Raw genomic sequence first — 24,387 nt, forward strand, 5'->3', positions numbered from 1 at the left:
ATACTCCAATGAGCATTTCCTTTGAGCATAATCATGCTCAAAATGTTTTGGATTCTTGACCATTTCGAATTTCAGGTTAGGGATACTCACCATTTATTATAAATCCTACAAAAAAACCAACTAATTATTCTTGCTTTAAAAAATATCTTTTAAAGAGATTTTTTAGTAAGAGAAAATCCTTCTATATCATGTTTACTATTTGTTGTGCTCTTCTTTATTGTAAATCAAAATGTCTACTTGGTATTGTCTTTTTTTTTTTTTTTTTTTAACACTTTCTTGTACTACAGGTTTACTGACAAATTCTTTCAGCTTTTGTACACCTCAAAAAGTTTCTATTTCACCTTCATTTTTGCAAGATATGTCTCCTTGCAAAAATGAAGGTGAAATAGAAACTTTTTGAGGACAGAAATTTTAGGTTGACAATTTTTTTTTATTCACTATTTTAAAATATTGTTCCATTGTCTTTTAGCTAGAATCGTTTCTGATGAGAAGTCTGCTGTCATTATTCACCCACATAAAAAGTCTTTATTTTCTCTGGCTGCTTTTAAGATTTTCAATTTATCCTTCATTTTCAGCAACTGTAGTATGATTTTGTTCATATTTCTTTCGTTTATGACCTGTTGAGCTTTCCTGATCTGTGGGTGTTTTGTTTCCACACAGTCTACAAAGTTTTTAGTCATTATTTCTTCCAATGTATTCGGTCCCCATTCCTCAGGTTTCAAGTACACATAAGTTAAAATGCCTAATATTGTTCTATAGGTCATTGGTGTTCTCTTCTTCCTTCTCTCCAACTCCTATTCCAAAGGCCTTTTTTAGTGGTATGCTGTTAAATAAACTCTCCAGCGAGGACAGGGCAGTACAAACAAAAAGCCTAGTCCAGTGTTTACCAACTTCCATGATGTAAGTATTCACATAAATAGCCAATTTTAAGTTACTAATGGTTTAACAACCAGTTTACAAAATTCCCTAATACTTAACAACCAGCTCTCATAAACCTGGATAGGCCATGTCAGCCCACCACTGATTTTTTTGTGTTTGATTTGAATAATTTATATTGCTATTTCTTCACGTTTACTGATAATTTTAATGCATTGTCCAGTATGCTAACTGCAGTCAATTAAAAATTTTGAATACTGTATTTTTTTAATCTGTAGAAGTATGATTTGGTCTTTGGAAATATGTTCTATTTCTTTCTTTTACACCTTCTTTATGTTTTCCCGTTCCTCTCCTAGAGTCTGTTTCTATTGATTGACTCATCTTTTGGTAATGGATCAGGTTATCTTTCTTTTTTTAAATGCCTGGTAGATTTGATTGACTATCTGGCATTATAAATTTTACATTGTTGGTGGCTGGATTTTGCTGGCAATCCTTTAAATATTGCTGGGCTTTGCTCTGGGATACACTGAAATTACCTCAACCAGTATAATCCATTTAAAGCTTTTTTTTTTTTTTTTTTGAGACGGAGTCTCACTCTGTCACCCAGGCTAGAGTCAGTGGTGCGATCTTGGCTCACTGTAACCTCCACCTCCCAGCTTCAAGTGATTCTCCTGTCTCAGTCTCCCAAGTAACTGGGACTACAGGTGCCTGCCACCACACTTGGCTAAGTTTTTTTTTTTTTGTATTTTTAGTAGAGACAGGGTTGCACTATGTTGGTCAGGCTGGTCTCGAACTCCCGACCTCGTGATCCACCCACCTCAGCCTCCCAAAGAGCTGGGATTACAGGCGTGAGCCACCAAACCCAGCCCATTTAAGGTTTTTTAAATTTAGTTACCCCCTGAAAACATTGGGGTTCTAAATTTGTTTTTGACAGAGCCAAGGTAATTACAGATTTATAAGCTAAATCCAGGCCAGCACTTATATAAGTGAATGAACACATGAAGGATATTATTAATACTTAGGAAACGGTGAAGATTTTCTACCCTTTTAAAATCAATTCAGTGCACAATACAAAAAGTTTTAGAAAATGTAATTCATAAGATGAAGAAGATATCACCTCTACAAAAGAACTATTATAAAAATAAAGTGAGCGAAGATAAAATCAAGATAATACAGTATCACAATAAAAGTGAGCAAAATATGGCCTAACTTTCCCCTTTTAAAAAAATGCATATACAACTCCAAAAATCATTATAGCTACAATTTGAGTGCTTACTCTTAGCAATTCATATTTATTTGTTCCAGTTACTATTGCTGAGTATCAAACCACTCCAGACTTAGCAGTGTAAAATAATAAGCAGTTTATTACACTCTGAGCCCACCATATTCTCTTTATTTATCAAGCCCCTCTTATCTAATTCCTGATGCTTTGATCCCACAATCCATCACTTCAATCACCACCCACCATTTTCATGTACTTCCTATCCATCACACTTCTCTGGTAAAACTGCAGGCACTGTTCAAATTTAGTGAACTTTATTTCCATAACTATAACCAGGCTATTGAATACTGCTGGAAAAACCTGAACCACTTCAAAGACGGTGTATTAGTCCACTTTCACGCTGCTGATAAAGATATAACTGACACTGGGCAATTTACAAATGAAAGAGGTTTAATGGACTTAAAGTTCCACATGGCCGAGGCCTCACAATCATGGTGGAAGGCAAGGTGGAGCAAGTCACATCTTACATGGATGGTGGCAGGCAGAGAGAGCTTGTGCAGGGAAACTCCAATTTTTAAAACCATCAGATCTCATGAGACTTATTCACTATGATGACAACAGCACAGGAAAGACCTGTCCCCATGATTCAATTACCTCCCACTGGGTTCCTCCCATGACACATGGGAATTTTGAGAGTTACAATTCAAGATGAGATTTGGGGGTGGACACAGCCAAACCATATCACATGTTAACCTTTCCACCAGCATTCTACCAAAAAGCCTTGCTTGCTACCATACTACTAATAAACTTTTACATACCTTTTTGATAAGCAAAAATATCTTGGTATTCCAATCTGAACCTCTTTTAAAATATTACCACATTTTATTAGTCAATGCTATTTTCTCTTGTATCTGGTTTTATTTTTTCATTCCTTTTGCTCACTTAGCTATTATCTTAACATTTATAGAATCAATTTATGCAATTTCCTTACAAGTTAACAGTAGGGATGAAACTTACTCATAAGGTTGTTACAAGGATTATAGGATAATTATAAAATACTCAGAAGGTCCTTCTGATTCCACATTATGTAGTTGTTCAATAAATATTAGCAATTATTATCAGTAGCTATATGTAAGAGCATTAATGCTATGACTATAAAAATACTACATACTTTTCTCAGTGAACTGGCTTATAGCCAGGTTTGGTTTTTGACAAAAAAGTATCTTATACATCAGATTTATTCATTCATTCAACAAATACTCATTGAGTCTTCTGTGTGCAGGCAGAAAATGCTGTCTTCATTTGGGAGGTCTTTTATCCCTTTTGAGACCAGAATATTTTGGGAGGTCTTTTATCCCTTTTAAGAACAGAATATCTTTACACACTGGAAGGTTAAACCAGCCAGTCATTTTTATTGCATTATGGAAATATCTGCCTATTAAGATTTTTACATTTAAGTTTCTGAGTTACCTGAAATGTAATTTTTAGTTTGTGAGATAAAATTCCTTCCCTCAAAGTTTCACTCTTGTCACCCAGGCTGGAGTGCAGTGGCATGATCTCAGCTCACTGAAACCTCCACCTCCTGGGTGCACATGATTCTCGTGCCTCAGCTACCCAAGTAGCTGGGATTACAGGTACACAACATCATGCCTGGCTAATTTTTTGTATTTTTACTAGAGACTGGGTTTCAACATGTTAGCCAGGCTGGTCTTGAACTGCTAGCCTCAAGTGATCTGCCTGTCTTAGCCTCCTAAAATGCTAGGACTACAGGTGTGAGCCACTGTGCCTGGCCTTTTGTTTTAAATATTTCAGTTAATCTTCCTGTTGTATTTTTCTGCATTAACTTTAGCCTAATTTTGCAACTAAAGAAATCATCCACTGGAAACTATTACAACTGAATTAAAACTAAAAATTAAGCTGGAAACACCCGGTATATATAAAGTGCAACCTATCTGTAATACCTACTAATAAATGTTTTCTATTTGAATCTGTACTTTTGGAAATTTTACTTTTAAGATCTTTCAAGACTTTTGTAGTTTCTATGTATGTAGTATCTATCTGTTAATTTTTGTATTTTTCTCCAATATTTTCTTATTGTTTCTAGCTATAATCGTTAATTTTGTGTACTTATTTTGTTCACACAGGTTGATTCACATAGGTTTTCTATTATTAGCATTCAAACCATCAATAATGATCATTTGTTCTCCTCACTAAGCGTCATATTTGCCCACACTGTACACTATACACTGGCATAACAGGGAGCCAGTATAGTTGTTATGAACTGTACTGTACAAGCTATAGAATCAGTAGGACCTGGATTCACTATTATTAGTTATATGATCCTGGGTACGTTTCTTAACCTCTGTGCCTCAGTTCTTCAGTGTATACTGATTTTATAGGATGTGTGTGAGAATTAGGTGAGTTAATACATGTAAAACACTTATGGTGCCTGCTATGCAACAAATATGGACAAATACCTATTGAAAAAAAGCTATTATATCTTTATGTTTCATGCCTTAATATATTTACTTCAAGATTATTAAACACTTATGATGAGAAGACATCTTCCATTGCAGGTCCTGATTTTAAAGGAAGAACCTATAGGCTAGGTGTCCCCCTTTTCAAAGGGACCCACAGAAAACTACTGAAATCATACATAATATACCATGTATATGTATGGATTTGCATTTTCCGAGAACCCCACAGCATGCTCTAGGTTTGGTGCTCACATGTATGGCTTTCACATACACGAACACAAAATGTTCTAAAAAATCCATTACCATCCTATTTCCAATAAAAATACAACAGCTGTTTTCCTTGTTATTTTTATATTTTTTTATTCAATTTATTTGCACTAACATTAATATTGACTGCTATCCAATTATTAAGCTATTCTTGAGTTCTTTGGGGGAACTATATCGCTGAGACAGATTATTCTTTTAACATGATTAATTTCAATGTGTTCATATATTTACATAGCGATTTTGTTCTCTTAACACACATTCATAAATGAGACAGCTATAAGTTTTTCTTCAGAAAGAAAAACATAGACAACTGTCTATATTTTTGCACACTTTTACTTTTAAACTTTATGTCATTTTGTTTAATGTGTGAATCTTGCAAGCAAAATATCTGATATTTTATTTTATTTATTATTACTACTATTTTTGAGACAAGGTCTCGCTCTATCACTCTGGTAGGAATGCAGTGGCATGGTCATGGCTCACTGCAGCCTCGACCTCCCAGGCTCAAGCAATCCTCCCACCTCAGCCTCCCGAGTAGCTAGGACTACAAGTGCATGCCACCATGCCCAGATAAGTTATTTTTTGAGAGATGGGATCTTACTACATTGCCCAGGCTAGTCTTGAACTCCTGCACTGAAGCAATTTCTCCCACCTTGGATTTCCAAAGTGTTGGGATTACAGACATGAGCTACCATGCCTGGTCCTGATTACTTTAAAAGTCTATTTTTGAATCCACTTTTAAAAGTAGGAAGCTTAAACTATTTACATTTATTGTCATGACTGAGTTTGCTCTTAAATTTCTTATTTCATTATATTCTTTTAAAAAATCTCATCTAATTTTTTTAACTCAGATGACTTAGAAAGTGTAATAATCTATTTTATATCTATCACTTGTTTTATTTATTTCAAACTCTAGGATGAAATAATAACTTTTGACTATACGCTATGGTTAAGAATAATGGTTACGTGACTTTTTCTTCCTAAGTTAAGACGCTTTGCTTAACCTTTGAAAATAATTTGGTTCTGTTCTCTCACATTATCATAGACACATATCTAATGTAAAATCTTCAGGAATTATTCTGGACATATATAATAATTAAGAAAGTTCTACATATTTAACTGATTTCAAAGTTCATCCAATGTATTTTTGGTTCATAAATTTTCCATTAAAATTTTTTTAACTGATATATAATAGTTGTACATATTTTGGGGGTACATGTGATATTCTGACACTGTATATAGTGTATAATGATCACATCAGAGCATCTGACATACCCATTACTCCAAGCATTTATCTTTTATGTTGGGAACATAAATCTTTTCTTCTGGCTATTCTGAAATATACAATTATTAACTGTAATTTCCCTACTGTAATACTAACTACTAGAATTTATTCCTTCCAACTGTATTTTTATACTCCTTAACCAACTTCTCTTCATCCCTCCCTCTAAGATCTTAAGATGTTCTATTCTTAAATTCTTAACTTTGATTCTTATCTAGAAATGGTACTACATTTTTAATAAATCTTAAATCTTTGTTTTTTTTTTCAGGGAGGGAACACTGATAATATTTCGCTAATAATGCAAATATGTTTACAACTATCATCACAAATGACTAACAACTTAGGTGACTAGATTCCTCGGGCTACAATTTTTCCCTTAATGCTCTAAATATTTCTCCATTGTCTTTTGGATTTAGTGTTTTTACAGAGAAGTCTGAAATGTATTATATGTTTTTCTGTTTAAGTGTTTGTAATATTTATTTTACTCTTAAGATAAAAACAAAAGAATGTTTCTAGATATAGTTCTCATCTCATAAGTCTTGCCTAGAATGCGGGATGGACTCATCTCTTCAGAAATCTCAGCAAGGTTTCTTCGTCATGCTCGTTATTGTTGCTGCTCCACTAGTGCTGTCCGGGAATACTTATCTGTGGGTCAAATATTTTCCTATGTCCTCATTCTTTATTTCTTTCATTTTAGTTTTGGTCATTTCTTCTCACCTCGAATTTGTCTCCCACTTCACTGATTAGATTTTTCAAACATAGTGTCAATTCTATCATTTTAGGCCTGAGATATAGTCTTAAGAAAGCAACTGAAGAAAGAACATGTACTTTTAAAATTGCAGAGACTGCAGTCTTAAATCCTGGTTATCCTATTTTTGACTATATGACCTAAGGAAATCACTTAACATGTCTGTTTATAAAATTTCTCATGTGCCAAAAAAGAGTCCCAATGCCTATCTTGCAAGATTAACAGTAAGATTTAGAAATAATATTTGTAAAACTATTATTGTGCCTTATATATAATTGGAACATAAGATCAACCTGCCATTATTATGAATCCTTATTTTGACTTTTTTCCTCGCTTAATTTTATTTCAGACTGCTCCCTTTCTCATCTCAGCCTGTTTTGTATGTAGGATTCCCCGTTCTTCTTTCAAGAAGAGGTCCTATCTCTTCAAATTTCATTAAAATAGGCAATATTGGGTTGTGGTTAAGGCAGTGGATTCCGCACTCCCGCTCTCAGTGTTTGAATCCTGGTTCTACCATTTACGATGTAACTTTCAGCAAGTTATTTAACTTCTATGATGTAGTTTTCTCTTCCAAAGAAATAAAACCCCATAATTTCGTCGTCTGTACTGAATGACTGAATATATATAAAGTGTTTAGAAGAGTGCCTAAAGATAGAAAGCATTCAGGCATCTAGCAAATGAAAGCAGGTATTATTCTTTTACTTCCTAAAGTTAATCATGTCAAAAATATTCTGTTTTCCTCCAAGTCCTCTAGAAATATTCCCCTTCTTTTGAGCTGGGAAATCTCTTTCCAAATATCTGTTCCTAGTGTACTTATTTCTGAAAGAAAAGAAGCCTAGTCAGGCCTGCTGTTTGCAAAGAGAGGCTGGGTAAATTATGTTTAGTCATTTCACACTTATGTGCCCCTCAACATTTAAACTGGACTTTAGGTAAATGGAAATAACCTCTGCCTATTCCGATTATCCACTTAATTTAAACCTTGGTCTAAATCAGTTTAGATTCAGTCTTGTTCATGGCTCACAACTCCCAGTTCTTTAATACTGAGACACAATATGAGGTTCTTCTCTGAGCATAAAACATCTCTGCAGACAACTGTTTCCAGGGTTCTTTTTGCTTTTGCCCAACATAAACCACTACATCTGAGGGGAGGGCATATACCAATAAGCAATGTTTCAACCTCCATGTCACTATTCCCTACCATATTGTACACCAGTACCACCGGAAAAAGCACATGCTATTTCAGAGCAGCATTCACTATGGAAGTGCTAATCTGTCCCACTCTGTCAGTTGGAAATTTTTGTGCAGTAGTATACCAGTGTATATACTATGAACCCTCACATGTGTGCAGCTGGATTTTGGCCTGTGTTAGTACTTATTTTTGCCTCACTTCAGAATTTATACTGTTACATTGACAGCTGCCAGACAGAATACTAAAATAAACAGGTCTTAAGAAAAAATGGGGTAAATCTTACTACAAGCAAAATGTAGGATGTGTAACTCAGCATAAAACTCCTGCCAAAAAAAAAAAAAAACTACATTATTATTTACACTAGAACCTATTTATTTTTTTTCTGTGAGGACAGAAGAGATAACAGTCAAAGTAGTAAAAAGCGCAACTGAAGTAGTGAGATAGGTATAAAGGGTGTAGAGTACACTAACTGTGGATGCCAATACAGACTCTTTGTGATTCCAAGGGGATCAGGTTGTAGTTAGTTGCTGATTTGCTTAGTCTTTACTTTAAGCACTGTATTTTTAATCCCTTAAAGTGTGCTGCCAAAAATTCTACCATTTGGAAGTGTGCCTCAAACATAAAAGGATAATTATTGCCTTAAGGCCATTGACTTCTCCCGGTTCTGTCGGGTAGAATCACACAGAAAAAGCTTAAATAAGCACAAGCTACTCAATATCTGAAGTTAAGATACTACTTCCTAAGTTCTTCGCAATTATGGGTTAAAAATATTTTCTTCAAAATGGTATCATGGCTAGTTTTGAGTTTCCCCACTATCTCCGATCATTCTCCCCACTGTGTGTGTGTTCTTCCTGTAGGACAGCACTCAAGAATGAACTCAATACTTCCACAGTGATGTTGATTCTAATGTAAACTTTATTTTACCATGTGTTATTGACCATGACATAGTGTTAGTGTTTTTAATTTTCCAAACTCCTTAGAATTTTAACATGAAATGCAGTCATATCTGCATTTTATGCAGATATGTAAATCACCATTACCCAATGATCATTTACTTACTGAGATGTTTTCTCCAGACTTGACAAGTTTTTTCTTCAGTTTTTTCTTCTCACGCGTTAGATCACTGTGAGTCTTAAGCAGTTCTTCAAAGCGAACTTTGGTTTTTACTTTTGCTTCACTCTCAGCTACAAAAGATAGAGTCATGTCATTTTGTAAACGACTCTATTATAACACATAATCTACACTACTATTATGTTAAGAAATAAAGTCTTGTAAATACCGGCATGAGTTCTCTAGCTACATTAGAAAAACTCACCAGTCTTTCCTTCTTAAAATACTTTTTGTTTTGACTTTAGTGATCACAACGTTCACCTGTATCCCTCTGACCTTTTTGGCCACTCACTCTAAAAGTCTCCTTTGCCAAGTTAACTTTTTATTTCTGATAAACAGTAGCATCTACCACTGTTAGTTACATGTTATGTGGCTTTAGACAAGTTACTTAACATCTCTAAACTTAATTTTCCTTATCTGTAAAATCACAATTATCTTATGTCAAAGATCATTTTGCATGAAAATGGCTAAGGTCTGCCTAGCCTGTAATCAGTAGTCCACAAACATTAACAGGTTTTTCCTTTAAAACATCAATAAGATAATGCTTAAGCCCCTGAAAATTTCTCATTTCATTTAGGATAAAATAAGTCTTTTATATGCCCTATAGGGTTCCATACCTCCTGATCTATCTCCAGGGCTTCAAGTCAAGACAAATACCCTCTTAGATGCCTATGTTCTAGCTACAATACCCTTCCTTTAGCTCCTCCGTCACAACAAGCTCCTTCCCACGTGAAGCTGTTTCTGAGGCAAACTTCCTCTAACTCCTCACCTGGCTGGTGTTAACCTGTCTTTAGTTTAAATGCTGTCTGTAAATAAAACATCTCCTGACAAACTCATCTAAATTTTCATCTTTCTCACATAGCAGGTTGTTCTCTTCCTTCGCAGCACTTAACCCAAATGGAAATTGTATAATTATTAGAAACATATCGTCTGTTTCCCCCATAACTACATCCCTAGCAACAATTATGAGGTCTGACATAGTGTACATAGTCATTATGTTTTAAATTAATAAACGCTGAATGAATGGGTGCTCTAGAGCAAGTGTTGGCAAATTATGGCCTGCAGGCTAGTCACTTGTTTTTGTAAAGGTTTATGGAAATCAGACATGCCCATTTGATTAAGAATTGTTATAACTGCCTTCATGCTTTAAAACAGAGACAGACACAGACTTGAGTAGTTATAGCAGAGACTAAGCCTAAAATATTTACTAGCTGGTCCTTTTAGAAAAGATTGCCAATGCTTGTGGTGGAGTAAAACATTCAATTTTGACGATAAAAAATAAAAACTAACCCTATGTTGTAATCAGTATTTACCTTGTCCAGCTGAGTCCCAAACTACCATCCATTAAATACATACTAACCTTAATCACAACATTAAACGGAAAACTGAATACAAAACCAATAAGTATCTCTAAATGTAGTATATTTGGTCAATGACATCTACTGTATTCATTGATCTGTTAAAGAATCCCTTAAAATAAACCAAACTTAAAAGTAAATGTATAAAATATAAATCTTATACATAAATTTCATGAATGTCTTACCAGTAGGCATCTCTCAGCTTTATGCAGAGGACTGAGAATGTAAAGCATTGACTCAGTCAGGATCCTATCGAAACAAAGACGATGTATTTGTAATATGGAACTTCCAAATAAAAATTACAAAACATTCACACAAGATCATGCCATTGTATGTCCACTACTTCATTAAGTGTGTAACAATAAATCAATGTTCCCTTATCCCAACCTTATGCTTATGACTTGGGTACATTTTAATCAGTTTAGGGCCCTAAAATCAAGGGAAACAAACTGGATCATATATGAAGAAAGCCTTTATATATTTGAAACCAACAAAAAAAACATTTTGAAGGCAGTGAACGTCTAACGTGGTATGTTAATAAACGTTTTAAAATGTTTCAATATATTAATGAACATTTCAACACACTTTTAAGAAACCAAACTCCATCGCAGGACTGACTTTCCTAAGAGCATTCACTAATACATTAAAGCATGCTTGTGGGCAGCATACTCACAGACAGTGAATTTAAATACCTCTGTGTCTGCCATTGAAAATTCTGCTACAATAGAGAAGGATAGTACAAATAAGTGTACCATCTTTCTTTAATAAAACCTGGATGTGTATTACTGTGTGTCAGAACTACTCAAAACCGTGTTTAAACTCAGTATGTATATTACTAAATTGCCCATTTTATTAAAAAATGGTGGTGTATGTCTAAAATGAACATATTAATTCTCACATTAGAACACTTAGAACGTAATATGCATGTTATTGAGACTAAAACTGAAGAGTGTTTAAAAAAAAAAAAGAAGAAAAGCTGGTTCAGGGATTATTGGTCTGTTTGTTTCTGAGATGGAGTCTCCCTTTGTCGAGTGCAGTGGCATGATCTCGGCTCACTGCAACCTCCCAGGTTCAAGCAATTCTCCTGCCTCAGCCTCCCAAGTAGCTGGGATTACAGGTGTGTGCCACCACACCCAACTAATTTTTGTATTTTTAGTAGAGACAGGGTTTCACCATGTTGGCCAGGCTGGTCTTGAACTTCTGACCTCATGTGATCTGCCCACCTCGGCCTGCCAAAGTGTTGGGATTACAGGTGTGAGCCACCACACTGGGCCCAAGGCGTTATTGGTTAATGTTCCAATTCCCTGGAGATCCACATTCATGTTCCTCTTGCAGAAATGTCTAAGAAATTCTAAAAAGAAAGGAATGATTATGTAAACATACCTAACTACGTCAGTTAATTTAGGGAACGACCATGTGGTACCCAAACAAAACAGACATCACTAAATCCATGGAGTAAAAACTCCTATACTTTAGTGATAGGAGCCTGTATTTACTCCTTCTAGCAGTTAGGAACCTAATAACTCACCTTCTACTTTCTAGTCTATATCAAATTAGAAAGAGAAGCTGCAAAGGCAAGCACAATGACAGCATCCCTGAGAGCATGTAAGTAGAAAAATCATAAAACAAACAAAAATTTAATATTTATACTACTTGACGGTCATCTAATAGGCAGGGAAAAAGCTGAACAATATTATGACTATGATTCATCAAAAAAAAAGCCTGCCGGGCATGGTGATTCATGCCTGTAATCCCAATACTTTGGGAGGATGAGGCAGGCAGATCACTTGAGATCAGGAGTTTGAGTCCTGTCTGGCCAACATGGTAAAACCCCATCTCTACTAAAAATACAAAAACTAGTTAGGTGTGGAGCTACTGGGGAGGCTGAGGCAGGAGAACCGCTTGAACCTGGGATGTGGAGGTTGCAGTGAGCCGAGACTGCACCAGTGTGCTCCAGCCTGGGTGATGGGGAGTCAGATAATATTTTGGAAAGATTAAATAACTAATGAAGAGGCAGGAGAAAGAATCGGAGGTGATTCCCATGTTTCTAGAACTAGAATAGTAGGTTAGTAGTACCATTAAACTGTAATATAATGCAGTACAGGAGAGTAGTTTAAAATCCATGTCCTAGAATTAGTTTCCATAGTCACTTGTGTGACTTTTGCTTCCTCATCTGTAAAAACACTCTACCAGTGCCGACTCAAAGGGTTGTTGTAAGGGTTAAATGATTTACAACAGTACCTCAGACAGAAGCAGCAACAATAAATGTTAGCTATAATTATAACAGGTACTTGCTAGGGTGCAGTCACTAAGCTTAGTGTGGGTCATGTTGAGTTGGGTATCTGAAGGGCACTGAGCAGCTACAAGCATCAGCTTCCATTGTCAGATCCTTGGATCCAAATACCAGTTCTACCTGCCAGCAGATTCATCTCTAGGGACATCAATTTCCTAATCTTTCACAATAATAAATCACTCAGTGTTTTTACAAAGATTAAATGAGAACATGCAAGTAAAATACTTGGCGCAATGCCTAGCACATGGCAGACCCTTCAAAAAGAACAATTGTTATTACTGTCACATGTGTGTGTCTGTGTTTATGTATATAATCATATTATGTTTATTAGGCAATCTATTAATCCAGCAGGGAGACCCTAGGCTGAAGATTTGGGAGTTATTTATAAATATGATAGTTGCAAGAAAATAAAAAGCCAATGAGAATCCTGAGAGCCCACAATATAAAGTAAAATCAGGGAGACAGGTAAAAAACGGGGAGACAGAAGCATTACAGAAGGAAAGAGTTTTAAAGGAGATGTAGCCTATATACTGTGTGGCATCAAAAGGGGCTGGAGGTTTTGAAGAAAGTCCACTGAATCTGCAAGAAGGAAGTCACGTGTGTCAAAGCTGTTTATGGAGGGGCAGAAACCTAGCAGGCTGGGGCTGAGGGGTGAATGGAAGGTGACCCCTGTAGAAGGGACATGTAGACAATTCTTTACAGAATTCTTCCAACTGTCTTTCCACCACCCCTAAAGGCAGTGACATGAGACAGTAACTCTGGGACAAAAACACTGTGGAAGGATTATGCTGTTTGTTTTAAGATTGTTTCCATGCCACTATCACCTTACCCTTTTAAAAAATAAATCATCATCTACACAGCAATCAGTGTAATTTTCTAAAATTCAAATGTGACGGTGTCATTTCTTTGCTTAAAATTCTTCACTAGCTCCCAATCACACACTGAAAAAAATATCAAGTCCTTACCATTGAGGTCCAAGGCCATTTATGAAATGTCCCCTTCACACCATACACTGTGTTCCAGCCATGTGAAACTACCTCCAGGCCTTCACATGTGCCACGTCCTCTCTTGCTTTTGTATCATTACACATATATCCCCTCTCCTGAAAAATGTCCTTCCTCCTTTGTCACTCTAACAAACTCCTCATTATCCTTTGAAGGTAAGTATCTTCTCTAGAGAGCATTCGCACCTTGAAGGGCAGTGAAGCACTTCTCTTCTGTGCTCCCAGGGTGCCTGAATCTTTGTAACTCCCTCTACCTCAGCCCTGAATTTTCATCCTGGTTAAATGTTCTGTCTCCCACCAAACTGCTAGCTTTGGAGTCCACGCCAATGCTCTCTATAGTTATGTATCTGCCACTATGAAAGAAAAGAGGAGAGAGAAGAGAAAACACGAGAAGCAAAGCAAAGCGAAGCAGTAGCAACGGTCCTAGAGTAAAAAAGACTCAGGTTTGACCTCCAGTGTCACCACTTACTGATATGTGGCATTGGGTAAGCTACTTAATTTCTAATCCTTGGTTTTTCCTTGTCTGGGAATTTAAAATGGCACCTGTTTTAGTACTGCAAGGAGAAAATACCAAAAAGCAAAGTAATGAGTACACTGCAATAAAATTACTTTATGTCCAGTATTATTGTATTAAAAATAAGTAATTATTAATAAAATACAGAAATCATAGATTTACTGTTAATAGCTTAATACACAACTGAATAAATACTAATATTATTTAATAACACAGCAAATACATTATAGAAATCATCTCTAATTTTTTTTTTTTTTGGAGACAAAGTCTTGCTCTGTTGCCCAGGTTGGAGTGCAGTGGCACAATCTCAGCTCACTGCTGCCTCCGCCTCCTGGGTTCAAGCAATTCCCCTGCCTCAACCTCCCTAGCAGCTGGGACTACAGGTGTGCGCCACCACGCCCGGCTAATTGTTGTATTTTTAGTAGAGATGGGTTTTCACCAACATTAGCCAGGCCGATACTGAACTCCTGACCTCAAGTGATCCACCCACTCTTGATCCTCCCAAAGTGCTAGGATTACAGGCCTGATCCACTGCGCCCAGCCATCTCTAAATCTTAATGTGTACTACAGCAAACATATGATAGAATTAATGACTAATATTTAATTAGTAACATTATCTGCGAAAATTCAGGTCGGACTTTAAAAGACACCTCCGAATCTTATATATTCCATTATTTTACAACTTCTCCCTCACAAACCCTTTCACAGGAGCTTCTAAGAGATACTATGTAGGAAAATTAAATGGATTACACCTCATCTCATTTTATTTTACAGACCACCTGATTATCAGCCAATATGTGACTCAATATCAATGGGAGAAAAAATTGAGAGGCTTGAAAATTCCCTCTTTAACCAAATGTTATCGCAAGGGAAAAAAAGACAGACAAAAATCCTGTACACAAAATTCAATGAATAGATCAACAAGATTCTTCATAAGTACACAAGATTCTAACTTCATAAATATTATTCTTCATAAACAAGATTCTAAGTATGGTTTAAAAACACTTTTGGTATTTTAATTTTTTCAAGCATTCTTTAAAAAATTTCCCAGAGTACTCATAAGAAGCAATCTTCCTCCTAACCCAAGCAATAACAGTAACTGCTAATGCAACAGGTGAAAAAACTGTTGGCATCTCTTTCTCAAAAGGGAAAAACTTTATTTTCACATTAGATGTTTTCACAGGAATGCCAAACGCAGCACAACCTTTGATAAGGATGCTTAAATGGTCTACATTTTTATTCTATTTTTATGCATCTCGAAACAACCCTATTAATATAATCTGGCTCTTATAAGTTTAACAAATTGATCACCTTTTCTCAGACGTAATTAAGTAGGCTTTGACAGGTTGAAGATTCAGCCCCAGGATGACACTCTAAAAGGAAATAAACACACTCAGTACGCATCTGATTTAAAAGCATTTAAACAAGAATCGGGAGTAGGAAAGGCAAAGACTGAATTCCCTATCAGAACACCATGCTCAACTCTCCGGAGACACCGAGACCAGTGAAAGAAGCGGAAAAGTACGTTGAGGACTCCGGGAAATCGCATTCCTCCGGGACACCCGGCCCACGCTCCCCGGTCAATCCGCGATCAGCCCCCGCGCTCTCGGACTCCAGCAGCCCCGACACGCCGCCCCAGAGAGGGCTGGGCAGGCCGAGCACCCCGGCCCGCGCTCCCGCCACCAGCGAACCCACGAGGTACTTACGGAGAGGAGGAGTAGGCAGAACCGTCCGTCCCGCCCAAGCCGACACCCGGAACAGTGCAAATCGACTCCCCCGCGCCCAGCGGCGCGGGCGCTAAGTGAGGCGGCCACGAAGCCACCTTACCCGCCAGCGACCCGTGTTCGGAGAGCAAGCCACTGCTCTGTGCCGCAGTGCGGACGACTCGCGGCCTGCTGACGTCAGCGCCTGCCTACACCGCCGTTCCCATGGCGACCGACGCGTCTCGCGCGCTAGGCCCGGACCGCGGCCCCGCCCCCGCCCCCGCCCCCGCCCCCGCGCCGCCACCGCCTTCGCCTCCGCCCGGAAGAAGGGGCCGCGCTGCGCCTGCACCGGGGCCCTCGGGCTGTTGGTGGGCGCGCGCTTCGGGGACCTTACGGGCCTCCAGCCTCCGAGGCCGTGCGAGCGGGAAGGGAGTCGGAAATGCGTGGGTGCTCCCACAGAGCTTGAGTCTTCCCCGCCCTCACCTCCAAAAATACTCTTTCCGCCTTAGAATTGTAGCAAGCGCAGGGAAAAACTGACGGGGCAAAGGAAAACTGGGGAGGCTGTTATGGAAGTCGCCCAAAATAAGAAAATCAATGAATGAGGCAAATAAACAGATTTGTCACTCCCCACGCGGTCGCGCCCACAAAAGAAAACATGATTTTAAAGCGTGGAAAATGAAGTTGTACTACAGACAAAATCTTAAGAAAAAATTATGCACGATTCCTTTAGAGCTATCTCCCTGTGTGTGGAAAACAAAAGTTAAAACGCCATACTTTTCTGTACCTAATGCTCCCTCCCACTTTTCTGATTTCTGCCGCAGGCGCCATCTTCAGCTCTGAGTCACCAGGGCTGGAAAAATACTAGTTGCGCTACTCGTGGACTCATGAATACACGCCATTTCCTGTACCTACAGCCACGCGCTGTAACCTGTTGCTTCGTTTGTACAGAGAGAGAGTTTATGGAGGCCAGCTTTTCCATTCTCACTGGCATTGCCACACCTTACAAACTATATCGCTATGCCATGTGCTTCCCTAAATCCTTTGAGGAAGCAACGAGAAAGATTACTAATCCGCTGTGTACCAAACTGAGCTGTTCAACTTTGCATTCTAAACCTACTCTCCTAGATTTCTATCTTGCTGTAAACCACCACTATCTTGCTGTAATCTTGCACTATCAAGTGTCAAACACTTGCTCCCAGTGTTTTAGTAAGAACTGTAGAGTATCCTAAATGCATCTTATACCAAAGCATATTCATTCTCTCTTTTTAAATTCCTCAGGTGGGTGCTTTACCAGTCCTGTGACTCCAGTTTTGACTCTTAAAATTCCCCACACTGCTATCAGAATGTCCTGACTAAAAATGTAAATCGGATAATGGCTCTCTCTTGCTGAAAATTCTTGAAAGGCAACGTGTAAGAGAAAATGATTGCTTTGCCTAGGATACAAGATGCTCCATCTCCCTGACTAATTTCATCTCTCATTAGCTTATTGTTCCAATTTTATGCAATATTGAATCATGTGTATCATGCAGTTTTATGCAACATTGAATTATGTGTACTATGAAAAACAATCCATAGCCTTGCACGCCCTGTCCTTACACATATTGTTCTCTCTTCCTGAAAATTCCTCCTTTTACACTATTGCATATCACAGTCAAATGTTGTCCATCCTTCGAATCTTAAGCAGGTTGACTGACTCCTTCAAATACTCCTACTCCTTATTAGATTTTGGATATTCATTCCGTATATTAGACTTTGCATACTCATTCTATATTTTCATAGTTTACATTGTATTTTTTCTATCCCCAGTATCTACCACAGTATCTATGAAATAGTTGGCATTTCATGAACATTTGTTGAATGAATAATGGATAACATATATTCAGCTCCTTCTAGGAGCTATGCATTGTAGGTGTTTTATGTACTTTTCATTTGTCCTCACAACTGCATTTAAGTACCCGCTTTTCCAAAGGGAAGTTATGGCTCTGGCTGCTCATTCTTAGTAGGGTTTTAGTTTCAGAATACGATTCCCAGACTTGCGGATGTGTAACCCTGTTATCATCTCTTGCTTCTGCCTTTACGGTAGCATGCAGAGGTGCAGTGGAGTGGGGAGGTCAGGGAATATTTTGTAGCAGAAGTGACATTTAAGCAAAAACCAAAATAATGTGTAGAGTTGTCCAGGTTAGGAAGGGTTTCCAGGTAGAAGAAGGTGGCGTATAGTGTTCACTAAAAGAAAGTTTGGTATGATACAGAACTAAAAAAAAAAAAAAAAAAGTTCAGGTTGGCTAACTAAAAGGTAGAGAATGAGTCTAGGGTCTTTTGGAGGAAACAAAACAAGATAGTTAAACAGGCCGTGAAGAGACCCAGACAGTACTGGTCAATGCAATACCACTGTAGAATTTTATGGAGTGAAATTCTCAAATTTTAATATCATAAAGATAACACTGACTGCAGGGTGGAGAACAGACAGGAAGGAAGCAAATCTAGATCCGGGAATACCATTTAAGATGGCGTTGCTGTAAGCCATGTAAGAGACAAAGGTGGTATGGTCAAGGCTAAGAAAAATCAGAATGGAGAGAAATGGATCAGTTCGAGAAATTTTTAGGAGGTAAAAATGTCAGGACCTAGTGATTAATTGGATGGAAGAATGAATGATAAGAAATAATAAAAAACGATGACCAGCTGTTTTGCCTTCCCCTTGGCAAGTAAAGAGGTGGCAAGCATGAAAGGGGAGTGAGGAAATAAATATGTTGGGTCTAATGGGAGCCAGGTTTCTCACTGACAGAGAAGGAAGTTACAAATTGAGAGAGGAGGAATTCCACAATGACCTTTGTGGTGATGTTGGATTGGAATTGAATATGTCAGTGTAAACCTATAGTTTTCAATATATACATAAACATATGTAGAAATAAATATAGAGGAAAGTCTGTATAGGTGTGTGCATATCTATTATGCTCTTCCTAGCTCTATCTGCTGAAAGGGTTTCAGAATAATGGTATGCTAGAAGCAATGAGCACATGTGCCTAAATCTTGGTTTCTGAACACTATTATTCACTAAAAGTAACTGGGTCCCTTGGAGAAATGGTTGATTTTAGAATAGGAGCCTGAAAAATCTTGTTGCACCAGAAATTAAGGAAGTGAACACAGAAGGAAGAAACATATCAAAAGGGCACAAAGCCAGCGTGAAGGAGCCCCCATTGGCCACATCTGGGTCAATCTGAGCACCAATATAATGTTAATGAATTATAGTCCGCTGAATAAAATAGGAAGATTTGAGCCCATACTAAAATGAATAAACGATTTTTTTGAAAAATCAGGATAAAGAAAAGCTCTTCCTTACATAAAAATGCCAACTATATGTAATGAATGTAGACAGTGTTATAAGTAGAAACATCGTTATTTGGCAGTCATGATAGTAACAGTGGATTCAGACAAGAATCATCAGTGTATGCTAAAACTAGAAGGTGAGAGTATTAAGAGTCATGTAATTTTTATATAGTCTCAAAGCATCTCCCCAGCAAATACTTATTAATTACACAGAAAAAATTAGAAACTTGACAGTGTAGAAATCTGGCACTGGTGAGCAAAGTTACCATCAGCAGTCATGAGACAAATCAGCATCAGGTATTTCCTGGTTAGAGGCACTTAGAACACACTTCTGTGACATTCCTGCCAAAAATGTGTAATCCGAATCAATCATAAGGAAAAATCAGACAACCCAAATGTCCCAAATTAAGGTACATTCTACAAAAGAATGGACCTGTACTCTTCAAGGATCAAGGTCATGAAAGACAAAGGAACAACTAAAGAACATTTTTAGATTGAAGGAGAATTAAGGTACATGACAACTAAGTGGAATACATGATTCTGAATTGAATCGTTTTGCTATAAAGATATTATTGGGACAACTAACAAAATTTGAATGGGGTCTCTGGATTAGATGGTAGTATTTTAACAATATTAATTTTCTGATTTTGATGACCATACTCTAGTGACATAGGAGATATTTTTGTTTTTAGAAAACACATATTGAAGTATTAAAGGTAATGAGGCTTCATATCTGCAACCTATTCTAATGGTTCAGGAAAAAAGGATACATAAATACTGTAAATAAATATAAACGTAAATAGCTTACATAAAGAAAATGATAAAGCAAATGTTAACAGGAAATTTGGGCGAAAGCAGAAGTTCTTTATACTATTTTTGCAATTTTTCTGTAAGTTTATAATTATTTTAAAACTATAAAAGAAGTTTGAAAGGTGCCGAGGTTTCTGGCTCAGGTAACTGGGTAGAGAATGGCTAATCAGTTAACAACAGAAAGTCAGGAAGAGCAAGGATGGAGGAAAAGATGTTTAGTTTCAATGGGATGTATGGAGTGGGCTGTTCAGCAGGCAGTTGGGTATATACTAAACATATTAATAAGCCCCATTCAAACTGAATAAAGCAGATATGTTGTTTTAGCTCTCATTACTCAAGAGTGCAAGACCAAGAGCACTCTGCTATCCTAGGAGAGGCAAACAATTAAGAGGGGTAGTATGGTAATAATTATAAATATTGGCTGAGTATCCATGAAAAAAATTTGCGTATATATATACACATATGTATATATAGTTGGTTTTTATATATATACATATATGTGCCTATATATGTATATGTGTATATATGTGTGTGTATATATATATATAAATTGAATTGAACCGTTTAGGAATAAAATAGATTTAGGGTATTTGACACATTTAATAAATAATGAATAGTGAATTTCTTGAATAATATCATACATAAATGTGACTGATGTGCAAAATATTTAAACCTCTGTACAGGAAGTGCATTTACCAATCAGAACAGATGTTGGCTTTACTGTTTGTATTAGTTTGCTGGGGCAGCCATAACAAAGTACCACAGACTGGGTGGCCTGAACAACAGAAATTTATTTTCTCACAATTCTGGAGGCTAGGAAGACTGAGGTAAAGATGTCTGAAGGGTTGGTTTCTTCTAAGGACTCTCTTTTTGGCTTGTAGATGGTTGTTTTCTCCCTGTGTCTTCACCTGGACTTCCCTCTGCACCTGCCCGTATCTTAATCTCTTCTTAAAAGGACAGAGTCATATTGGATTAGGGCTCACCCTAATGACCTCCTTTTAACTTTATTACCTCTTTAGAGACTCTGTCTTCAAATACAGGCACATTCTGAGGTACTTTAAGGTTAGAACTTAAACATACGCATTTGGAACTGGGGCATAACTGGGTCCATAACACTACTGGAGAGGGTTCTAGAGCCATAACAGATGGAATGAATGTGCCTGGTTTGGATTCTGATTTACATAAACCAACTATAGAAAAACATGTTTTAGGAAATTAGATTTTTTGTCATGGGCTAAATATTTAGAAGATATTAAGAAATGTTTATTAATTTCATTAGGTAAAATAATGGTGGTGTGGGTATGTAGCATGTGACTTAAGTACACAGAATAGAATGATAAGGTGTCTGGGATTTGCTTTAAAATATACTAGTTTTTTTTTTTTAAAGGTGAGAGGAAATGACACATGTATATCTAAATTTTGATGGTTGTTGAAGCTGACTGATAGGTAACTAGTATTTTATTATACTTTTTCCTTTGTGTGTTTGGAAATTTTTATAATAAGCAGGAAAAGTAAAAGTAAGAATATACATATTATAGATAATTTGAAATACATAACAATCATGAAAAAAAGGAAAAAAATACTCAATACCACTACCCAAGAGAATCTCAATTAACTTTTTTGACAAATTTCATTTCAGTCTGTTTTCCATGCATATTTTAATTTTGGTCATGTTGTGTGTAAAATGTTTATTTCTGCCTACTTGAATGAACATTATATTGTAATTTCATTTCCACGCTATTACAGCAGTGCCCCCTTACCCATGGGTTTGCTTGCTGAGATTTCACTCAACAAGCTTGGTTTGAAAATTTTTAGAGAGAAAACGAGAGATTACATTCACGTAATAACTATTATTACAGTATATTGTTATAAATACTTTATATTGTTATTAGTTATTGCTGTTAATCTCTTATTGGGCCTAATTTATAAATTAAACTTTATGAGAGGCATGAAAGTTGATTATAGAAATTGAGTCATTCTTGTCATACCCAATTAAATCCGAGTGAAGGGCCCAGGGGAAAAAGCATTTGGGGCATATAGCATCTGCTCCAAGAATTAAATTTTCCACAAGCCCAGCTACTGAAACTGCCTGTTATAATCTGAAATCAGTTTTATCTGATAGCTACTGAAATAACCTGCTGTGACACTAAAATTAGTTTTACCCACTACCATCACTCACCAATCAGAGCTTGCCAGCTCCCCAAAACTTGACTAGTGCCAATGAACTTTCTTTCCAAAACAATGGGTAACATTTTTACTTTTTATAAAACCTCCAACCTTCTCTTTGTTTTTCAGACATACTGAAGACCACCCATTCTATGTGTATGCCTAGAAGTGTACTTCTCATTTCCCAAATAAAATGTTTGAAATGTAGAAATTTGACTCTGTATTTTGTATTTTATTTGACTTTGAGAAAGGCATGCAAGTATAGTAAATACAGGCTTTGCTACTACCTGCAGTTTCAGACATCCACTGAGGATCTTGGAACATATCCCATTCAGATAAGAGGGAGATGCAGTATGTATCACCACTTAATCGTCACTGGAAATTCTAACTTTGTTAGTAATGTTCTTGTGTGCACATGGAAAAATTTCAAACAACCATTCAGATATTCATAATGTGGTAGCCGAAAGTCAGCCGTGTTTTTAATCATTGATAGTCTTCTATACATTCTTTCATACTTCCGTTCATGCATATACTAAATATACTAAATTATAAAGACAACTTCTTACTGCAGATTTTGTCCTGTCACCTTATTTTTGTCCTTTATCATGTATTATTATTCTAGAAGGCTTTTTATGTCAGTAACATACATCTACCCCATTCATTTTAATGGCTTTATGCTATATCACTTCTAATCCAAAGTTTTTTTTTAGCAATTATAGTAAAAACATCAAAAGGTGATATGGTGGATTTTTAAAAATAAGATACTTTTCTTATGGGTCTCTCATATTATTATTTCTTCCTCAGCATTTTGTAGATTTTTTTGGTGCTATTTTGAATGCATTCACTTCTCATTACATTTTCTGACTGGTGATTGCACATTTTCCTGCTTTTCTTCCTTCTAGGGATCCTTTACTAGTTTATGCGTATCTCCTTGACCTCTTGATATTGGAATGTCCCAGAGGTGCGTTCCTGGACTTCTCTATCTACACGTACACGCTCCATAATTTCTTACAGTTCTATAGTCCCACTGTCATGTAGACTACTTTCAAATATATCCCTTCTGCCCATTCTTCTTCCTTGAACTTCAGAGTCATAAATAACTGCATATTACATGTCTCCACTTAGATGTCCGACATATTCTCAAACTTAACTTTTCTAACATTGAACTCCTCATCTGCCTCCTCAAACAAACCCCACTCTCTCCATCTCAAGTAATGGCAACTCCATTTTTCCAGTTACTCAAGCCAAACGCCAAAGGCCTTGGAGTAACTGTTAAATCAAGTTTAGCCTAAAACTGCCTCCTTACATATTTTAAATTCAGCCTCAATGTTTCTCTGTACATCTTAAACTATAACAAGTAGAAGGGTAACCAGATGTAGCCTACACTTGGGCCAATCTCCAAGTTTTGGCCAATCAAATGTAGTCAACTATTTGAACCATGTTCAAATAAGGCAAACACCAAGTTGTAACCAATCCAGTTGGTTCTGTACGTCACTTCTATTTTCTGTACCTCACTTTCCTTTTTCTGTCCATGAATCTTCTACCACATGGCTGCACTGGAGTCTCCGAGCCTACTCTGGCTGGGAAGGCTGCCTGATTTGCAAATCATTCACTGCTCAATTAAACTCCTTTAAATTTAATTTGGTTAAAGTTTTTCTTTTATCATAACCTTTAACCTTTCTCCTTTTCTTATACTCCATATCCAACCTATCAGATTAGTATAGGTTTGAACCCAAATCCTATGAAAGAGAGGACATGGTTATAATTTTGAGGGAAGATTTTTTTTTCTCTACCTGAACTTTAGCCCCTACAAATAAACTTCCTTGTTTCTTTTGGCTGCTGTAGTCTTTTAAGGGTTTCACTTTTATGCAAACATCTCAGTTGTCACACTGAGCAAGGCCTTGAATCCTGTGTTTTGGGAGGCCATTGCATTCTAGGACTACATTCCTGGCATCAGCAAATGCCCCTCTAGTAAAAATGCCCTCAGCCCCTACTTTCCACTCTTGTTTTAGTTCTTTCTTCTCTTTGGGTGCCCAAGGAATTCA

General features: G+C 36.9%; 1 protein-coding gene and 1 long non-coding RNA gene across 28 annotated transcripts in view; one reads left to right on the forward strand and one right to left on the reverse strand.

Moving 5' to 3' along the window:
* The window catches only part of LOC105465661 (Abelson helper integration site 1), a 226,516-nt gene extending 210,290 nt beyond the window's left edge, over positions 1–16,226 (reverse strand). For 16 of the 27 annotated variants that reach the window (XR_011623398.1, XR_011623390.1, XR_011623383.1 and 13 more), the window contains exons 1-4: positions 16,046–16,225; positions 15,651–15,712; positions 10,715–10,778; positions 9,121–9,245 (exon numbers count right to left, since the gene is read on the reverse strand). Coding sequence is in view for 11 of the 27 variants with exons in the window: in XM_071096488.1 (XP_070952589.1) it covers positions 9,121–9,245; positions 10,715–10,724 (135 nt within the window). In the remaining 16 variants the exon portion in view is untranslated. Of the gene's footprint in view, positions 1–9,120; positions 9,246–10,714; positions 10,779–13,353; positions 13,402–13,787; positions 13,986–14,011; positions 14,380–15,650; positions 15,713–16,045 lie in introns of those variants that run through there. The other 11 variants (XR_011623392.1, XR_011623395.1, XR_011623391.1 and 8 more) reach the window with 8 other exon arrangements.
* A 164-nt stretch (positions 16,227–16,390) lies between these two features.
* The window catches only part of LOC139363311 (uncharacterized), a 53,428-nt gene continuing 45,431 nt past the window's right edge, over positions 16,391–24,387 (forward strand). Inside the window, exon 1 of the long non-coding RNA XR_011623400.1 lies at positions 16,391–16,965. This is a non-coding gene — a long non-coding RNA (uncharacterized lncRNA). The remainder of the gene's footprint in view (positions 16,966–24,387) is intronic.

This window comes from Macaca nemestrina, chromosome 5 (genome assembly GCF_043159975.1).
Source record: "Macaca nemestrina isolate mMacNem1 chromosome 5, mMacNem.hap1, whole genome shotgun sequence".
Lineage (NCBI taxonomy): Eukaryota > Metazoa > Chordata > Mammalia > Primates > Cercopithecidae > Macaca > Macaca nemestrina.